General features: G+C 44.8%; 1 protein-coding gene across 2 annotated transcripts in view; it reads left to right on the top strand.

Moving 5' to 3' along the window:
- ARHGEF33 (Rho guanine nucleotide exchange factor 33) overlaps positions 1-18,736 on the top strand; it is a gene marked incomplete at its 5' end in the record, with an annotated part of 39,472 nt that extends 20,736 nt beyond the window's left edge. Inside the window, 5 exons of one of the 2 annotated variants that reach the window (XM_081157098.1) lie at positions 1,228-1,376; positions 2,378-2,542; positions 4,955-5,765; positions 8,711-8,850; positions 15,792-18,736. In XM_081157098.1, coding sequence (XP_081013224.1) covers positions 1,228-1,376; positions 2,378-2,542; positions 4,955-5,765; positions 8,711-8,850; positions 15,792-15,921 — 1,395 coding nt within the window. In that variant the 3' untranslated portion in view covers positions 15,922-18,736. Of the gene's footprint in view, positions 1-1,227; positions 1,377-2,377; positions 2,543-4,954; positions 5,766-8,710; positions 8,851-13,960; positions 15,333-15,791 lie in introns of those variants that run through there. The other variant, XM_081157099.1, reaches the window with a different exon arrangement.
- Between the last annotated feature and the right edge of the window lie 1,883 nt (positions 18,737-20,619).

Consider the following 20,619-nt stretch of genomic DNA (forward strand, 5'->3'; position numbering starts at 1 on the left):
CTTTCTTTTGGCTCGAGTCCAAGGTTTTACCATACATTGCTTCTGTCTTATGTCACAGAAGCAGCATGAAGAAACTGATGAGCTGACTCCACACCATTTTCCCACAGGGCTTGTCCATCTTGGAGGAAGCCGAGTTGAGAGAGAGGCTCACCAACACCCTTACCAGCCTCTCTTCTTCCCACCACCCACCTGTCCTGGTTTATCTGCTGACTGATCTAAGTAATTCAGTGAAGCATCTTAGAAATACTTAGGATTTATCTCAGGTAGAAGTAGCACAGTATCAATATCAAAAGACTTCCTATTTTATGTGGCTTTCGATCTTAAAATCTTTTTCTTACAATAATTATTTACTTAATCCTTTCAACAATCTCACAAAATAGGGATGAGGATCATTGTCACCATTTTTTAGATATGGAAATGTAGAGCCAAAGCACTTAAGTAACTTCCCCAAGTTAACCCACCTAATAGGTGAAAAAATTTAGGACTCAAATCTAAGCCTTGCAAGCAGTATGGTAAATAAGAGCCCTGATTCTATTGGCTGACTAGAGTTCAGATTCTGGCTCTGCTACTAACTAGATGTGTGACCTAACGAAGGTCAGGTAACTCTGCTATATTATCTTGATTTCCTTTTTAAATGGAGGTAATAATGGCACCTAACGAGGCTGTGGTAAAAATTAAATGAGGAAATATATGTACAGGGCTTAGTGCTTGGCAATAGGAAATACTCAATAATATATTAGCTTTCCCAAATCCAACTTGCATGTATGTTCTACTACAGCACAGTAGGCAATGAAATTAATAGGAGGGACCACGAGGCCAGGCATGATCATAAACATCCCCCCTCTTCCAGAGTTTCTTGGTGCCTGACACTTTCACCATTGATCTGACTCCTATGGGTCACGTAAGTATAGCTTTATCAACAGTAATTGTTAGAACAGCTCCATTACCTCAGAGATCAAATTAATAGATCCTTTTAATTTTTAAGATGGGATTCTCTTATGTTCACAGCCAACTCCAAACAGGACCAACAGTGACTATTATTTTCCCCTGGTGTGATGGACAAAGAAAACAGCAAGTCTGACTTTTCAGCTTATAATTAGATTGCCCATATATACTGTTTTGATTAAATGGCTACCAAACTCTCACAACAGATCAAGGAAAGGTGAAGAGGCGAAACAACTTTTCATTCTAATTATGCAACGCTGCTTCCTTTTCTCCTTCATCCAGAACGTCCTGAAGTTCACAGAGCAGGAACACCCTGACTATTACCTCCTTCTGGTGTGTGTTCAGCGCCTTCGAGTATTTATCTCACACTACACCCTGCTGTTTCAATGCAATGAGGATTTGCTTATTCAGAAACGGAAAAAGCTCAAGAAGTAAGGTTCTGATGGTGCAGTCTAGAGGGTTGATCAAAGGCTTCTGAGAACAGGATACCGACAATGTGGGTGTCTGTAACAAGTAACCACGTTATATGTTAAGTGGCTAAAATGCAGTGATAGGAAGAAGAGAGAAGGGGAGGGAAGAGAGGTGGTGAAGCTGGCTAGAAGAGGGAGGCACCTACCATCTGGTGGAACTTATTTTAGAAAAATAATCACTTTCAGTCTAATGCCTATACAGATCCCCTCTTCTCTCATGTTCACTACCACAAAAATAGTTGTTGCCCTAAACTCAGCAGGTTTAAAAATACAGTTTAAAGGCCAGAATGTGGTTTCTTTCATTAATTCAACAGATATTTATTGAGTACCTATTTGTGTATCAGGTACTGTTCTATGCACTGAATATACTGCAATTAAAAATTCAGACAAAAATCTTTGCCACATGGAGCTTACTTTCTAGACGTGGACGGCCTATTAATAAACAAATTAGATGATAAGTGCTATGGATAAAAATAAAACAAATAAAGGAGGGGATGGTGGTTGAACAGATTTCATGCTAAGAAGAAATAGGATGATTAGGGAGAATCTGGGCTTCAGAGAGAATAGAAACAACCAATAGCAGAGCTTCCTAATGACCTGTATTTCCTTCAACCTCATCACATCCCAATAAGAAAACAGAGTCATTTCCGTGGGTGCTTCAGACAAGAAAAAGGTGCTATCTCCCAAGCCAGGGCTCCTCTAATGGAGGACATCTCCCCATACCATCCCTTTCCAACTCAATTCAGCTAATTAATCAGCATCCCTCCTCCTGCCTAACCTCGAGTTTGCACTCTATTATGTAAGCAACCTCGTTGTAGAGGGCCCTGGAGAGAAAGAGAGAACTTCACAGCTGAGCTTCATCTGAGAAATGTTGTCTCCCTACCTTTCTTGACATAATCTGCGTGTTCAGAGAGCCAGTTTCCCACTGTACATTCTGAGAATTATTACTTCCATTCTATTAGGTCATCCATGGCGAAGCTGTACAAAGGGCTGGCTTCCCAGTGTGCCAATGCTGGGCAAGATGCTTCCCCCACTGCAGGCCCTGAGGTTGTCCGTGACAGTGGGATCCACCCAGAAGAGATGCTGCAACCCTACTCTTCTGCTCCAAGTTCTGGCCCTACTGTCACGTAAGCACCTATTGCTATGGAAAGGTTAATTGCAATGCCTTCAGGTCCCAGGTGGTCTGTGTGGGGTAGCAGGCTGGCCTGGATTAGAGTATGACGAACAGAACTCCTCCCTCCCTCTTGCCCCATCAGGCCTCTATGTGGCAGGCAAGCAGCTGACCCAATGCTTGTATGCTAGAGGAAGGCACTAAGAATGCTAAGGGACAAGCCTAGAGGCTGGAGGTTACTCCCAACAACTTGACTGCACATAACCATCCTCTACCTACAGCATGAGCCTCTTTGGGTTTGAACAATAATAGAATGGAAGAGAGGGCCATAGAAGGCAGGAAGGCATTTTACAACCCCTCAGGAGGGTGGGAAACCCACTTAAGGTCTCCAAAACATATAGTGGAGGGAAAGGAAAAGTCTGGGCTCTAAGGGTAAGAAATAGGTCTGAGGTGATCCAGAAAGAATGCTGTTCAGCCCTTCCCGGTTCTCCCTGAAGCTTTCTCAGAAAGGGACTTCATAAGCTCTATTCTTCACTTATGACAGCTTCTCTGAAAGCTGGGCAGCGGAAGGATTTAATAGCCTTTTAAAGTCTCTGCATACACCCTCTAACACACTACCTCCTTCAGCAAACTTCCTGATGGCCTTCAGAGTAATGATTAGCCCGTTCACATATCTGGAGCTCATTTGACCTCTGAAGGAAAGGATGAAGCCGACTTGGCTACTTTGGAAACAGGATTCTAGGAGGATTAAGGGAAACCAAAACCCAAAAGTCCAAATCCCCACTTTACCAAATACAGGCAATTCTCACAAAACTAATTCCTTACATTATAATTTCTGCTTTGGGTTTTATTCTTAAGCAAAATTTACAAGTCTTAAAAGGAGCTACTTTTCTTTCCTAAAATTACAATTAAGTAAGAGGTAGGTAGGCCATTGAGATTATTTCAAATTTTAAAAATACCAACTACAATCACTGGAAGGAGCAAATGATCAATAATACAAAATAAATCTCGTTTCCTCCTTTTGCCCTCATCTCTTAAAACTGAGAATATTTATCAGTGAGAGATGGAAGTGGAAATGTAGAGAGGGAGGAGGGAGAAATTCCACAATCATTCTGAAACCTATGAAACATTAACCTTTCTATAAGTGGAGTCATGGATGCTTTTCTTCCTGTAGAGAAAATCCTAGAAGTCCTGTAGGGAAATACCACGCAGAAAAATACCTTTCCTGGATGGTGGGAGAAAGATGGACAGGAAGTGGATATTTACTTGGTGGATCACTTCAGCTCTTAACACAATGACAAAACTATTGCTTTTGTCAACAAAAAGAGCCAAAAAATGAAATCCCTGGAGATTATACCCAGACTGAACATGATGGCTGTCACTGCACTCTGTTGGGAAAGTAGCCAGAAAAAAACCAACAATAATCCAAGTTAAAAGAGAATTGGTCCGGTCACTATTCCATTTTACTATTTCTTTTTGTCTCTGTAAGTTTAAGACCTAATTTTCAGCTTAAGATCACCAGAGAAAGATATTCAATGTTAGCACTTACATACGCATTCCTTATGTGTGTTTATGGTAGAATTACACATGAATAAACAAACTAGCAGAATAACCAGATTGGGTCAGTGTGTAGTAGTCTACTCACATCTGTCTGGCAACTAGATTCCAGCAGAACTGGCAAATCACATCCAATCTGATGGATATGCTCTCCTAGTATCCTACACCAACTGTTACCGGTGAGTTAAAAATAAACAAAACCATCTAGGAAATTGGGCATATTCAGAATGACAGTCTTTTCATTTTGGTAATGTTTTTGTGAGTGGAAGTTTGAGGCCACTTATCTAGCATGCTTTATAGCAAAGGGAATTTTTTAGCTTTTTATTACGAAAATTTCAGACATACATAACAGTTTACATTGAACTCTATATACCACCATCCAGATTCAAGTTATCATGATCCCACCATATTTACTTCACCTAGGAATTTGTTCTTACGTGTGAAGATCCATGAGTCGAGCACAAGTTGTTTCCATTATTTTGTATGACTCTGCTAGGGCAAGAGGAGAGAAAGGAGGTGCCTTGGGGCCCTGACGCGCGGTGGGGAGGGTCCGAGCGTCCAGGTGGGGAGTGATGGCCATCCTCCGCCCACCGGCCATGCCCGCGCGGTGCCTCCTCGCTCAGACGGACCCTTCGGGCATCCACTTTACACGCGGCCATTTCACTCTCCCACCTGGGGGACCACGGCTCGCGGGAACTCCTTAGACGGAGGGGTCTGTGGAGCTTGGTAGGTAACCCACGCAGGTGCCCGGGAGGGGGCAGGACTGGCAGTTTTGCGCCTCGGCAGCACCGGGCAGGGGTGCGTGGCTCCTGGCCTTGGCTGCACTAACCGACCGTAAGCACACCTCTTTTGTATTGTCTCCCCTTTAAAGACATTTGATGCCCCCGATGAAGAAAAGCCAACAGCAAAACCTGATGGACAGCATGCAGCCCGGGAAGCCCGGTGACTGGGAGATGGAGGGCAGGAAGCACGAGAGGCCGGAGGGCCACCTGGCGCCGGCGCAGTTCTGCCCCGCCGAGCAGGACGTGAAGGCGCTCTCCGGGCCCCTGCAGTCCATCCCGGAGATGGACTTCGAGCCCTCGCCCGCCGAGCCCTCGCTGGGCAACGTGGAGCGCTCCCTGCGCGCGCAGGCCGAGCTCCTGCCCGACACCCGCGGCTTCGTGCCCACGGCCTACGAGGAGTTCGAGTATGGCGGCGAGATCTTCGCGCTGCCCGCGCCCTACGACGAGGAGCCCTTCCAGGCCCCGGCCCTCTTCGAGAACTGCTCGCCCGCCTCTTCCGAGTCCAGCCTGGACATCTGCTTCCTGCGGCCCGTCAGCTTCGCCGTGGAGGCCGAGCGGCCGGAGCACGCGCTGCAGCCGCTGCCCAAGAGCGCCACGTCGCCCGCCAGCAGCAGCGGCGCCTACAAGCTGGAGGCGGCGGCGCAGGCGCACGGCAAGGCCAAGCCGCTGAGCCGCTCGCTCAAGGAGTTCCCGCGCGCGCCGCCGGCCGAGGGCGTGGCCCCGCGCCTCTACAGCACGCGCAGCAGCAGCGGCGGCCGCGCGCCCACCAAGGCCGAGCGCGCCGCGCAGGCGCACGGCTCCGCCGCCGCCGCCGCCGCCGCCGCCCGCGGCGCGCCGCGCGCCTACTTCCCCCAGCAGAGGTCCCAAAGCGAAAAGCAGACCTATTTGGAAGTAAGGCGGGTAAAGTAAAACCAAACCCACCCCGCAGCGCCAGCGGTCCCGGGGCAGCCTGCGCTCCCGAGCGCGGCGGGGGCCTTGCGGGGCGGGGAGCGGGGCCCGGTGTGGCAGGTGCCGGGCGGAGGCCTGGGCGGGCCTCAGCCGCCCTCGGAGGCGAGGGAGCGGCCGTCCTTCCCTTGGCACCGCGCGCACACGGCATGCTGCCCACACGTATGTATCACGGCAAAGAGATCGGGGAGACGAGCTCAGCCTGCCGCCGCCGCGCCCCGCGAGGGGTCGCCTCGGCCCTCACGGCCAGGGCGCCGCGGGGCCGCCCCCCCCCCTCACGGCCAGGGCGCCGCGGGGCCGCCCCCCCCCCTCACGGCCAGGGCGCCGCGGGGCCGCCCCCCCCCCTCACGGCCAGGGCGCCGCGGGGCCGCCCCCCCTCCTCACGGCCAGGGCGCCGCGGGGCCGCCCCCCCCCCTCACGGCCAGGGCGCCGCGGGGCCGCCCCCCCCCCTCACGGCCAGGGCGCCGCGGGGCCGCCCCCCCCCCTCACGGCCAGGGCGCCGCGGGGCCGCCCCCCCCCCTCACGGCCAGGGCGCCGCGGGGCCGCCCCCCCTCCTCACGGCCAGGGCGCCGCGGGGCCGCCCCCCCCTCACGGCCAGGGCGCCGCGGGGCCGCCCCCCCTCCTCACGGCCAGGGCGCCGCGGGGCCGCCCCCCCCTCACGGCCAGGGCGCCGCGGGGCCGCCCCTCACAGTGCCGCCTGCCCGTGGCTTCCTCCGCCCGCTGGGCACATGTCCTTGTTTAAATGTTCAAAACACCCCGCCCCGTCCCGCCCCGCGCAGCCGGGGACACGCGTCGCCCTGTGTCGCTTTGGCTCCCTGCGCGAAGGGAGGTTGACTTCCCGCTGCTTTCCTTTCGGCCCGGAAGGGGTGGCGTGTGACTCCGCAGATTCCACCGGGACGGAGACAACGCTAGTCAAGGAGGCCTTGATTCACTGACGCCTCCTTTGGCCTCCATGTCAGTGTTTAGTATTTTGATGTCTAACCTCGGTGTCCAAAGCTCTGGGGACGTTTGACAGGGGTCAGACCCCAGTCTTCCGTGTTCCATCCCTAAGAAAAGAGACAGCATGCTTTATTGCAAAGAGCACCTGACGAGGTGTCAGGAGACCTGGGTTCTAGTCCTGGCTCTGCTGCCAAAGCTGTGGGCTTCTGGACAATTCACTTGGCTTTTCTGTGCCTCCAGTTTTCACATCTTTGAAATAAGACAGTATATACCTTTCCTGCCTCATAGGTCTGCTGTGAGGATCGGGCCAAGTAAGATAAAATTTGTCAGTATGCTTTGCAAAGTATGGAATGCTATACAAGTGCTCCAGGTATTATCAAGATCATGATTCCACCCAAAGATTTTCCTTAAACTATTAATAGATTAAGTTTCCAAATAGTCCCTAAAAGCCCACTTCTCAAAATGTGCTTCTTGGGCTAGTAGTGAATGCATTACCTGGGAACTTGTTATAAATGCAGAATTTGGGTCCCACCCCAGACCTACTGAATCAGAATCTGCATTTTAGCAAGATTCCTACATGAGTCATATAAACATTAAGTGTAGCTGGGCAGGAGCATACCTTAAACCACTGGCTTTCAAAATCTAGGTGTGTATAACTCCAAAGATTCTGGTTCAGAAAGTCTGGGTTGGGGCTCAGGGATCTACATTTTAAATAAAGGTCTCAGTGGATCCTGTAGCCCCAGGACCACACTTTGAGAAACACCACACTAAGCCATCAAGTTGTTGGTCTCCATGGTTTAGTTATGAACCTTAGTAGAATACAGTATTAGAGAATCTCTAGATCTGTTACTACAACCCCAAGTTAAGGGCTCAAAGTCAAACCCATGTTTCTTGAAAAAAATTCCTCAGTCTTTGCTTCTTTATCAGCAAGAAGTCATCCATCTAATTCATGGAATTTTCAGAGTTTGTTTTTTGTTTTTTTAAAAATATCTTTTTATTGATTTCAGAGAGAGGGAAGAAGAGGGAGAGAGAGAGAGAGAAACATCAATGATGAGAGAGTCATTGATTGGCTGCAGCCCGCAACCTGGGCATGTGCCCTGACCGGGAATCGAACCCCGATCGCCTGGATCCTAGGTTGATGCTCAACCGCTGAGCCACGCCCGGCCGGGCCAGAGTGTTTTTTGCTTTGATTTTTTGGGTTCTTTTCTTGGCTTCACAATTAAGCATCTATTTTTGGTTACTTTAAATTTCGGTCACCTCAAAGTAAATATTTTGTGCATATGGAACATAAATGTATATGCACATCTATTTTATTTAGCACATCTCACATTTAAAAAGGAACTAGAGAGTTCACAAAAGATAAAGCCTTATTTTTCCTTTACATTCCAAATGCCATGGGCTAAGAATTGTAAAAACTGTATTGAAGGCATATGTGCAGGTTGGAAATATTAGTTGACATTTACTTCTAAACAGATAGGGCCTCTTTCATGTCTAAAATGGAGACTTGGGAACATTTGTTTAAAACTGGTATAACAAGGAACTTTCTTGTTTTGAAGAAAGAGAAAAATACCCAGAGCTATGAGGGTCCTACATCTGGTTTTCCAGCAAGATAGTATTTGTGCCAGAAAAAGAAATTAATCTCTATACTCTTTAAACATTTGCCCATTTCCTTTATTTCCTGGTCTTTAACCATTGTTATATAGGATTATGATATAGACTCTGGACTCTTTGCCTTGATACATAGAAAATACTTCTACACTCAGCAGAAAATTATCCTCTTTTCAACTACTAATTTCTTAATTAGCCTAGCTTTGCTCTAGTTGGAATAGGGTACCCACCATTAGTCTTTGGGGATGGAAGAGGAAAGTGACAGAGTAAAAAAAAAAAAAAAAAGTCCCATAGTGAGGATAGATGTTAACTTTGGAAAAGAGTGAAAAAACACCTTTCTTTTGTGTTTTCAGGAGATGCATTTAGAAGACACCACCAGATTCTGTCCAAAGGATGAAAGAGAAAGTGAACAAACATCTTTCAGCGATCAAAACCCCAGGCAAGACCAGAAAGGGGGCTTTCGCAGCTCCTTCCGCAAGCTCTTTAAAAAGAAGTGAGTAGCCCTTAGACAAGACAGCATTGTAACTCATTTCCCTTTGGGCTAAGTCTTGAGGTTTTAATAGTAGTAAGTATCAAGTAGCCTGGTTTCAGACAACTGCTTCAAGCTCAGTGCCTGCACCCAGTAGCCACGATTCTTGCAGGCGAAGATGTTTCTCATTGTAATTTCCTAGAGTAAAAGCAAACTCAGCTCTGTCCTCTGCCTCTTCTATCTTTTAGCCCTACTTCCTTGTTCCCAGAGTCATGTGTTCTGAGTGGAGTGAGCAGAGGAGGTCCCCTGGGAAATGAGCTGGTGACAATGAAATTCCTTTTAGACTGGGAGGAGTGGGATCCACTATGGGAGTTGGGGGTAATGGAAAGTTTTTTAAGGATCTCAGCACTTCTGCCTGTAGGTGCCTGTAGTTATCCTGGGGGGTTAGTACTGTTTATTGGGACTTACAGTGTCTTCCCTAGCAGAAATGATTGAATGGATTTGGCTTGGGCCCTAGTTAAAAAATCACTTTAATGGGGGCAAAAACAAGCCATTTCCCTTCTTTGGTCTTCTGAGATTCTAAGTGCTTGTTGTATGAAATCACCTACCAGGCATTTTGGCCAGCACTTATCAGCACTGTCTTATAGACTGGGGGACAGTGGTCTAACCCCAGCAGGAAATGTAAGGAATTGAGAACCAAACATAGCATTTGACCATAGAGGGATTCTCCAGTCCAGCCATTGCCCACCTGAGAGACTTCAGTCTCTATCTCCACTGGCCCTCAGGCCTGCTTCACTCTTCCTTAGCGAGACTTCCCTGCTGCTGAGTTTCTCTTGGTAGAGGAAGTTCTTGCGGTCAGTTTTAAACAGTAGGTCTTCCTATGTTAGTGAATGGAAAAGTTAAACAAAGATACTCCTTTAAGTGAGTATCTTTAAGTAAGCTGCCTTTAAGTGAGTAAGCACAGGGAAATCATGTTCTCCTTGAGGAAGGGGTTCCTGGCTGGTTTAGATAATGAATGGTCTTGACAGGAGAACTGGGGGCAGGCTTGGAGTGAGGACTTTTTTGATCGTTTGTCTACTTCTTCTCCCATGAGGAGGAGGGTGGTACTGAGATTAGTGGGTGTCTGGCTGTTGGTCCCCACCTGTTGTTACTGGGAGAAGGGGAAATAGGCAGGAACAGAAACATTATTTCAGTCAGCAATAGCCCTACTCTACGAAGTCCCTTTTCATTTTTGCTAAGGCAGCCCATGTACACATGCATGACTTTTGCTGGATCCCCTTTATTCAGGGTGAGGAGTTAAGAATTTTCTCTCTCTCTCTAGGATCATAGATTTAGATCCTTCCTGGCCCAGTGCCTACCTCTCTCACACTTGGCAGGGATGGAGAGACCTGGAAACAGAGAGCTCCCCAGCCTGACCTTGGGATTTAGATTCCTAAATCCTTCAAAGGACTCCCAATTCCTAAGGGCACTGCTTGTACTTTTTTTTTTTTTTAACAGTATTCCCAAAATAAACAGCCACTTCTTGCCCACTGCCATTTATAATGACTGGGTACTGTCTGTTGGAAAGCAATGAGCCCTGGATCCACCACTGATTTCTTTACAAATTCCCATTTTTCAGAGAGATGTAAGAAAATGCTCTGCAGTTACCTGAGGCAGAAAGAGTGGACTTGTCCTCTTTGTGTCCAGGGGACAGAACTAGAAGCAGTAGGTGAGAGGATGGACTTTCTAAAACTGCAGCTGCCTAGAACTGGAGCTGGCTGCCTCATGAGGGCGTGGGTTCTCTTTAGCAGAAGCTGGATGACCCCAGTCAGGGATGCTGACAGGGATTCCCACACTGTGTGAGATTGCCCAGGATAGTCACCTGAGTGCTTTCTAGTGCTGAGATTTGCTTCATCTGTAGTTTCACTTTGTTGTAGATCAATGTAAGTAGTCACATCTTTTTAACATCTGAAACAAATAATTAATGTGGCCTTGGGACTCATAATTTTAAACACTCACCATATGGAAGACCAGATTTTTTCCTTCTAAGCCCCACACAGCCCTCGATACAATGCTGAGGACTTGCTGTGTGGACTCTCCAAATTCGTGTTGGTTAATTGCTTCCAGTCATCTTGCAGCCTTTTGGGGTCCGTAAAGGGCCAAATGGAGTCCCTTAGTTCTCTTAGATCAGTCTCTCCTGCCTCAATCATATTGCTGCCACCATACCTTTGTATTTAAAATCTGAAGTGTTATATGAATGGCCACACAGATGGCTGATCTCCCTGGCAGGCTTTCAAGCTTTTTACATCGGTTGTAGGACTGTGAGCTCCATCAGGTGATGCTCGCTTATTGCCTTGTGTCCAGGGTACCACAGTGGGCACTTTGGGGGTTGGGAATGGGATCAAGAAACAGCTTGAGTAGCTTTTCCGGAGTATTTCCCTCCAAAAACCATGGAAAGGTTGCTTCATTATGCTAAGGTAAAGAGATGGGGCAAAGAAGCCCTAGCGTAGCATGGAAAGGCCAGTGGCTCCTAGCTGAGAACACACTGTTCTCATTAATTAAGCATTCTTTCTTGTATGCATGTACTTTGCGAGACGCTCCTGTAGGAATCGTGAATGACATAGTCACAGGTGTTATGCAGCTTTATGTAGTTGCTCTTACGGAGGACTCTGAAGTTAGGCCTGTGGACAGGTAGAGGGAGGAACCATAAAGAGACACTCAGCTCATTCTCCTCCCGTGTTGTTGGGGGATCAGTCTGGCAGCAAGCCCTGTAACTAGGAAGTGGTTAACCCTGGGTACTGGAACCATGCCAGAGCCTGGCCTCAGAGGTCCCGAATGGACCAGCGCCAGAAAAGCCGCCTGTGTCACATCTGGGGCTCACTGCCTGCCTACCCACCCCACAGCCCTCTGGAGGTTCATTCCTGTCTACGCTGACACACTTTTTGTATCCATAGGGGCTTGTTTGGCTGGTGGCCCCACACACCCAGAATGCTGCTTCGGGATGAAGCTAGGCATGGAGCCAGATGCAACAGAAAACCTGGGAAAGGGTTCTCTTCCCTCTGAGGCTGGGAGGGCCGGATGCTCATATCCACAAGGATTCAAAAGGGAGAGAGTCAAGTTGACATCTTTAAAAAAAATTCTGAAAAACACCCAAGACACTGGGGAAAGGATGACGCTCTGTGTCTGTCTCAGGCACATCTGTCCTGGGTAGATAGACACCAGGTCATATGTCTCTGAAAGCTGCCCAGAATTTATCAGAATAAACACCACATATCTTAAAGCCTGAAAATTTTAAATGAGGATTCCTAGAACCCAGGAGCAGACCTAATGCGATAGGCTGATGCTGGACTGAATCCTTACCCCTCTGCCTTTGAACAGGATGGGAGGCAAACTGTCCCGCTCTAGAAGGATCTAGATGGAGGTTGTCGAAGACTTGCATTTAGACTGTCCTGAAGTCTCAGGCACATGTTACTTCATCTTTATATATAAATCTCGCACTTAGGTTAATAAGTATTCTTGACTGGGGGTGTGGCATAGGGGAACAGGGTTATGCAAGATAGTTTGGGGAATGTAAATGTTCTTCCTTTTTATCCCCAAATCTGGGAGCAGTAGCAGATAAACAATATGGCTTCCAAACAATTAATTCTACTTCTCCCATTCTGTTCCTCTTTGGCACTTTATAACGTACATACCTCAAGAGTATCTCCTTCCTGGTCATTACCCTCCCCCATCAAGCACATCAGAATCTCTCTTCTTAATCACACACAGAGAGAGGACTTCCACAAGGCCCCAGGTGATATCAGAGAATCCTCTTCTTTCCGTGTCTTACCAGCTATTTTTGCATACGCCCAGCCTTGCTGTGGGGCAGACCATGTAATAGAAAACGGGATTAAAGAACCGATTCATAATTTTACCCTCACCTTCCTCTTGACCTCCTAAAGCCTATCAAGTCCTTCCCACATTCATACGCACTTTGGGGTTCTCTCTCATTTCCCATTTTATTTCCCCATGTAACTTTAAAATTACAGGAGACAGTTGAAGAGATGACATTTTAGATTTCTCAAACCTTATTATGAGTGTTTCTCAGTAGGTCATTTGAAATCAGTCACTAACTTAAGGGTCTTTAGTGTACTAGGTTCTGTCTAGCACAAAAGAAGTAAAAGAAATAGTTGTAGTCCACGAAGAGCCTACAGTCTAAATGTAAGGGTTCCCTAGCTGCAAGGTTTAGAAGATAGTAAGCACTCAACAAATATGTAGTAAGTGAAAGCTCATTTGTCAGTCACCTTGTTGATTAATTACTAGGGCCAAAGAATTTGGTGGACAGGATGAATTTCCTTGCTCCCTTATTTCTCCAATTACATGTCTCCTAAAGCTTTCAAAGTCTTTCCAATCAGAAAACCAGCCCTTCATAGGTCAGAGGGTTCTGTGCACCAGATTCCACCCCTCCTCTCTTCCCCAGCTCCAAACAAACTTTCAAGGTTTATTTGTAGCAAATTTATACATATATGACCTACCCAACTTGTTTTCTTTGTCTTTGTCAGTGGAGTGGAAGGAAAGTTAGCAACAGGTCCTCCTATCAAACACTGGGCTGGTTATATGTCAGAATGTACAGGCAGCACTGTACCATAACCCAGCAAGTGTCTGCCAGGCCGCTTCTTCAGTGTCTGCTCAGATCTGCTTTGCAGTCACTGAGGGACTGGCTGCATCCCACCGCCCCTGCGCCTGCGCCTGCGCACTAGCGCCAATGGCTCCAGGAGCTCAAAAGCCATTTCTCTTTATAGAGAAAGGGAATGAAAAGCAAATACTCTGGCCATTTCTTCTTAGCCTGTAGGTGATTTCCCAGTAATTTAGGTCTACATCAGTTCAGAGCCTAACAGCCACACCTTTGGAAAAGTCCAGCCATCAGAGTGACCAGATTATTTTTAAAATGATGAAAATGAGCTTTTAATCCTGGCTACAGTGGATGCTAGATTTTGAAAAGGATTAGCAAGTTAGCCATTAGTTAATTAATAGTTAATATCAAGAAACACAGATAAAGTCACACACCTGGAGGCACACAGAGGTTGTTTATGAGAAGAGCAGTTAAAAAAGAAAAAACTAAGCTAAGTTTGTGGACTTTGAAAACTAGACAGGGCGATTTTGGCATTTGTTTCAGAAATGGGAACGCATCTGGTGAAGATTTCTGTGGTCCTTGGGGCTGGTGGTGACATCAAAGCTTTCCCATTTCCAGGTAAACACTAAATAGTTGCATGTTGGAACCATCAAAGTATGACATGTTGGGTTTTGGAGAGATCAGATGTAGCTAAGAGGGGAAATGTGAGGTAAAGATTTTAAGTTTCGAGTGACTTTCTGATGAGAAACTTCCATGTGGGTGAACAATTCAGAAGAGACACCAGCCAGATTCAAATCTTGCTTCCTACTTCCCGCCCCCAAAACTATAGGCATTTCTAGTCTTCGGGATAACAGACGATGTGGGGAAAGAATGAATGTATCTTCCTAACATTTGGGCACAACTGTACTAATCAGCGATGATTTGAATTGGAGGTAGGTGGGAGTTCTGAGAGTTGAGAGGAGGCCTGGAGTTCTGTTCAGGTGAGCTTGTGGAGGCTGTTTCAAGGGAAGATTCCAGGGGGGCTTTGAAAAGGAAGATGACCCTCACCCCACCCAGATATCATCTTACCTGATGAGTTCCCAGATGTACTAGGTTGAGAGAGAGAATCATTTTTCTTTTATGCACTGGGATAGAGTAGAAAAGTGCTCCTTACAGACCAGAGATAGACAGTATGCTGGGCAGCTGTGGCTTCATCTGTGAGACCAAATATCAGGGTGAAAAGTAAAAAAAATCTAGTCAGTCATCAGGTTTCCTGACATTGGGACGTTAGTCTTTGTGTGGATCCAACTTCCTTCCTTGAATAATATAAAAAAGGATGTTTGAATTCTGCCCAATTAATTCAGTAAATGATAGAGTCATAATTCACTTATAACAATGAGAACTCATAGCATACCAATGGCAGGGAAAGCACTTACTCTTCTCTGTGGACAGTGGAAGCATGCCTGACTCAGCCTCCACACATGGAGAACTTGTTGGGTTGTGTAGGAGCTTTGGACAAAGAACTTCGTGTCTAACATCACTTTCATATATCCTGCATGAAGTCTTTTGATATTGGTTCTTAGTCACTGGGATAGTTTTACCCATTCTAGCTCATAGTTGAAGCTAGCCAAAGGCCCCCAGCCTAGCTTGTCAGAGATATTTCCAGAAAGCCTCCTCCCTCCAGGGACTTCTGACATGAACAAACTGGAGAAGGTGCAGAGCTGGAATGGATTACCCAACTGGCTTAACCAAGATAAAGGAAGAATGCACCCTGGACTGGGGACTCAATTGGACTGATTTGAGTTCTTGACTATTGATTGGGTTTGGTCTCCTTCGTGGTGGTTGAGGTTATAGAATCTCCTCAATCTGATTACTGTACGAATTTCTGCATTCTACCAAATGTAGCATATATGTGTGGTTGGTTTCAATAAATCTTTCATTTAAAAATGAAAACAAGTAAAAGTAAGAGTTTGTAATGTAATGCCCAAGTTCAGTAAAGGCCCTTGATAACCTTGGTTGAGAGCAATGAATTCCATCCATTTTAATTTAAGGTCCTTGCTCATTTGTGGAGTAGTTACTTGGTTGAATCAAAAAATAGGATTTCTTGAATTTTCTGAGCTTTGTTCCCCTTTTACAGTGTTACTATACAGTATCTTACACTGACATACACAGTTGTTACAATTGTCCCTGTAAAGCATTAGAAAGCTATTCTCTTTATGTTGCCTGTGAGTCATAGTTACACATGTCCTGAGTCATGAAATTCAAGGGAAGTAAAAATTATTCCAGATCTAGGAGGTAACTGTTTTACAAATGCAAAACAATTTGGATAGATAAAATATTTGAAAACAATTTAAACCAAATCAACCTGTACTTTATCTGTGTGCTGAGATTTTAGGTCCAGTGGATCAGAATACAGGGAAAAAACTAATGAGAATCCCTCAATGGATCCTTCACCCACCAAACAAGATTTCTTCAGAAACCGACTTGCTCTTGCAAATGACCTTGACCAAGGAACAGCTGTGTAAAACATACTTAAAGTTGTACTGTCAAGTGGTAAGATGAGGATAAGAAGCTTGTATATATTTGTGTAGGAAAGTATATATATATATATATATATATATTGATGTATAAATCCCTGAGGAAAGCTAATATAAATACTTACATATGAAACTAAATCTACATACAAACAAGACATGGACGAGATGAAGATTAGTCTATGGTTGAGAGCTGGCTTTTTGAACCTCAACACTTGGGAAAAGGGAAACGAAGACTTCACAGCATTACAGAAAAACACAATAAATCTGGAGGAAAATAAACGTTTGTAAGATCAAAAACTTCCACCTTGAAGTCATTCTCCTAGTGTGACATTAGCTTGTTCATATTTAACATGGGATATGAATTTTATGCTTCCTAGGCATTCAGCTTATTCATCCCAGAGTTCTTAGTCTAATACACACTGTTAGGGGCCAGTTCTGTCTTGCCATTAGTCTTCCAAAAACCCCAAGGCAATACCTAACATTCCTTAAGGCAAAGGAATCAAGTAACAACTGTATTTTACATGCTGCAACTCTGAGTTGTGGAGATTTTGTACCATGATACCAAAGGTTCAAATCTTAAAGACACATTGATCTCCAAAGAGGAAGAGAACCTTAAGAGTAGTATTTCTCTTGTTCTATGGTTATGAAAATCAGTCTAGGGAACAGTGATTTCTTTAGGAAGTAGGAGGCCAAAGAAACATTTTTTCTTGTGTGGGTTTTGCTGCAGATGGGAACAGTGTAGAGCCAGTCTTATTGAGCACTTGGTCAGGAATCAGAGATCCCCCTAGTGATCCTGAGTGTTACACATACATACTCATGACTGATGGGCTGCGTCGGGGGAGAGGGGGGAGGGGGAGCACTGATTTGGCTACACCCTCCTCAGGGCTTTCAGTCTGGAAGGAAGGTAGCAACATCAATGTGTTAATGGCTCACATACAGTGGTTGCTACAAGCACCAGGTCAGAATGAAAACTTAGAGCTGGCAGTACCTTACTCTGTTTTCCAGAAGTAAGTTGTAAAGAAACAGTTCTTACAGCTCAGATGAGAATCATCGCAATGGATGTGGGGTAATAAAATGTGCTCTATTTCCACACGGATATGTCTTAAGATGGCCTACATCCTTGACATGCCCCAAACATCAGAGTCATAAGAGAAAAAAAGTTAGGTTTAAAGAATTAGCCCCCACTCCCAGACAGTTGTCTTTAGTACAGTAGGGGCATCTGGTTACCGTTTATTCAGAATCTCGGCTCCCAAACTGTTTCTTCAGAGAAAGTCCCTCTTGTACTTTTTGACCAAATAAGGGAAGTTGCACTTTTAAGTGTTACAGGTTTTCTTCTACTTGTCTGATGACTACTTAGGAACTACTTCGTTAGCATTTTTAACAATAGGTGGTCTGGAACACACAAAGGATGGCTGCCAAGTTTGGGGGATTTCTAATATTTAAGTCAAGCTTTCCATTTTCCCAAAATTAATGGGCTCATTTGAAATTAGATTTCTCTCTATTATCAGCCAACGAAGTTTTGGGGGCAGTGCTTGATAGAGACCTATAATCTTTTAAGGGAAAAAATAGAAATTGATGTGTGACACTAGAGCTAATTTTTATACATTATAAGAACACAAGGATGTGATTTAGGCAAAGCTGAAAATACTGTTTTAGGAAGTTGTCAAACATTTAAAGTAGTCAAGGTTTTTGTACCTAACCCAAATAACTTATTTTCCAAAATTAATGTTGTTTTTGAAGAGCTTAGTGCATAATCTTTGATAAGTCATCTACACCTGTGTTATCTATAAAAATAGAGATTTTTATTCATTCTTCTTGCTCCATTCTCTTGAGACATAGTAGCGTTAAATGCTCTTAATTCTCAGCAAGAAAACAGAATGTGTTGTTTCTTCCTCATGTATATAAACCTTTCCATCTAAAGATAGTGGGATCTACTGTAAAGGATTGTGGATGGACACCATCTGTGTTTCTAATTGGGTTGTTTCCACTTAGCACTGGATACATCCCCTCTCCTCATTATCACATTTTCCCTTTCAACTGAGGAAGACCCTTCAGCATACAAACATGCTCTGATTTCTCCCATTTTTTTAAACAAAAGAAATCTTCTCTTCACAGTTCGCTTTCTTTTATAGTAAAACTTGAAAGAAGAAGCTGCTCCAGTTCCTCTCCTCCCATTCTCTGCTAGTCCCTCCTCTCTCCTCCCTCTCTTAATGTCAGCATGCCCCAGGGTTCTCCTTTGCTCAGATCTCTTCTTTTTTTCAGTCTGCTGGCTTTAAAATAAGATCTTTATGAAAGTGACTCCCTATACCTTCAGCCCAAAACTCTCTCCTAAATCCCTGCCTTACATCTCCAGCTGCCTCCTTGGTATCTCCGATATATTTACTGAACTAAACATATCCAAGCCTGCTTCAATCCCCCCCCCCCTTGGTTAATGGTACTTTTGTCCTTCCAAGGCCAAAACCTTGACGTCATCCTTGACAATTCTGTTTCTTACAGTCCACCTGTATTCTATCAACAGATTGGCTGTCTTCCAAGTATGTCCAGACTCTGGCCTCTTCTCACCACCTCCACTGCTGTCACGCTGGCCGGGCTGCCTTCTGTTGGGCTAGCCTCCTCACTCTCACTCTTAACCCCACGTTATTCTCAACATGGCAGCCAGAGCGATCCTGTTAAAATGTAAATCAGATCATGTATGTCATGCCTCTGCTCCAACCCTCGAAGGGTTCTATTTCTCTCAAACAGAAGCCAGTCATTAGAAGTGATCTGGACCCCATTAAACCTCTAATGGCATTTCCTATTTCACCCACATTCATTCCTCTCCAGATACAAGTAGCCTCACTGTTCCTCAGATATACCAAGTATGTTCCTGCCTGTGAGATTTTGAATTTGCTGTTCCCTGGGACTTGGCATATTCTTTCCCCCAGACACTTCGATGTCTCATTCCTTCACCTCCTTCAAATCTTCACTCATCCATCATGTTCTCCATGAGGCTGACTCTGACCATCCCATTTAAATTTCACCTCTTGTCCCCTACTTTCCCAGCCACCTTGCCCTTGTTCATAGTAGTTACAACATTCTAACGTATAATATACCTATTTATGTTTATTACCTATTGTCTACATCTTCTGACTACATTATTAATCCTATGATGGTACGGATTTTTGTCTATTTGTTCATTGCTATATTCCTAGCATCAGAACTGTAACTGGAACAATAAATAATTGCTGAAAGTTGAATGGTCAGATGGGCCCTTATCAAATGCTTATAACTAAGGTCACTCAAAACCAATTTAAGTGGCAATAAACATCAAATGAAGCTATAAAGTATCAAACTATGAGGACTTCAGGATGAACCACCAATTTCTTAAAAGAGATCTAATAGCAGGCAAACTTTGAAAACATGTCCCTTTTAACTTCAGTTACCATTTATTGGGCAACTACTGTATAAAGGTCTTTGGACTTTACACATATTACAGTAGGTCCTTGAATAAGTGTTTTGTACAATGTTGTTTCATTATAACATTGATGAGATGCTGTAGGACCTTTACTCTTGTTTATATCAATTAACCCATGGTTAAATTGGTTTCATTATATGTTATTTCACTTGAAGTTCCAGAACCTATTGATGACTTTATTGAGGACTTAATATACCTTTAAACCTCACAATAATCCCCAATAGTAGAGATCTATTAATCTCATGCACTGATGAAGAACAGAGACTCATTACTTAAATAACTTCTCCAAAGTCACACATCTAGTAATAGAACCAATATGTGAACACAGATATGTATGATTTCAAAGCACCTACTTGTACTCTTGTACCACGAGTCTTCCTTTTCTTGAAGAATCATGAAGGTAGAGAAATAGCTTCTGAAAATGGCTATCATTTTTTTCTTGCATCCAATGAGAATTAAGAGTCCTAAAATATAAGAATGGGCATAAACTGCTTTTTTGGAATTGTACTCTATCAAACCTTCCTTGCCTCTGGGAGCCACGTGCAACTATGCACAGAGGCAGGCTCAGCTCTGGGCTGTGCCCTAGAGACTTAAGCTCCCCGAGACTGTGATGAGCTAACATGATTACATAGAAAAGCAAATCACCTGGTTAAAATTCAAAGAAAATAACATTTCAAGAGCCAATTCACAGGTTTGACTATCAATATTAACATTATCTTCCTATAGCTATTGATTACCTACAATTTACTCAATAACGCATACTTGGATTTCCACTGTGGATTTCACAGTGGCCTACAAATGGAACTGGGTCTTTAAACCAGGGGAGGAAAACCGCTAATAAATTTTAGCTATCCCTGAAAGCATTCCTCCAAATACCAGGAATCAAAGTTGAGTCAGTGGTCTCAGCCATTAACTGCCACATGATGTTGGCTAGGTCATTTCACTGCTCCAGGCCTCACTTGCTTCAATTTTTAAATAAGGGTATTTGATCTCTAAGAATTCATCGGTTTTTACATTCTGTAGTTCACCACGAATAACTGCATAATTCTTTACAATGTGCAACTGTAAACTACCTTTCCATGCCAAGCTAGGAAGAACTGTTAAATGTCAGGCTGCCATGTTCCAGCAGGTCTCAGCAAAACTTGCCAGTCAAGGAACCGTGTTATCATAGAACTTCTTTTATGGAATACAAATGCCTCAGGCCTCTGAAACTTCATCCAGGTGACAGCCAA

Source organism: Miniopterus schreibersii (genome assembly GCF_964146895.1).
Source record: "Miniopterus schreibersii genome assembly, chromosome: 13".
In the NCBI taxonomy this organism is placed as follows: domain Eukaryota; kingdom Metazoa; phylum Chordata; class Mammalia; order Chiroptera; family Miniopteridae; genus Miniopterus; species Miniopterus schreibersii.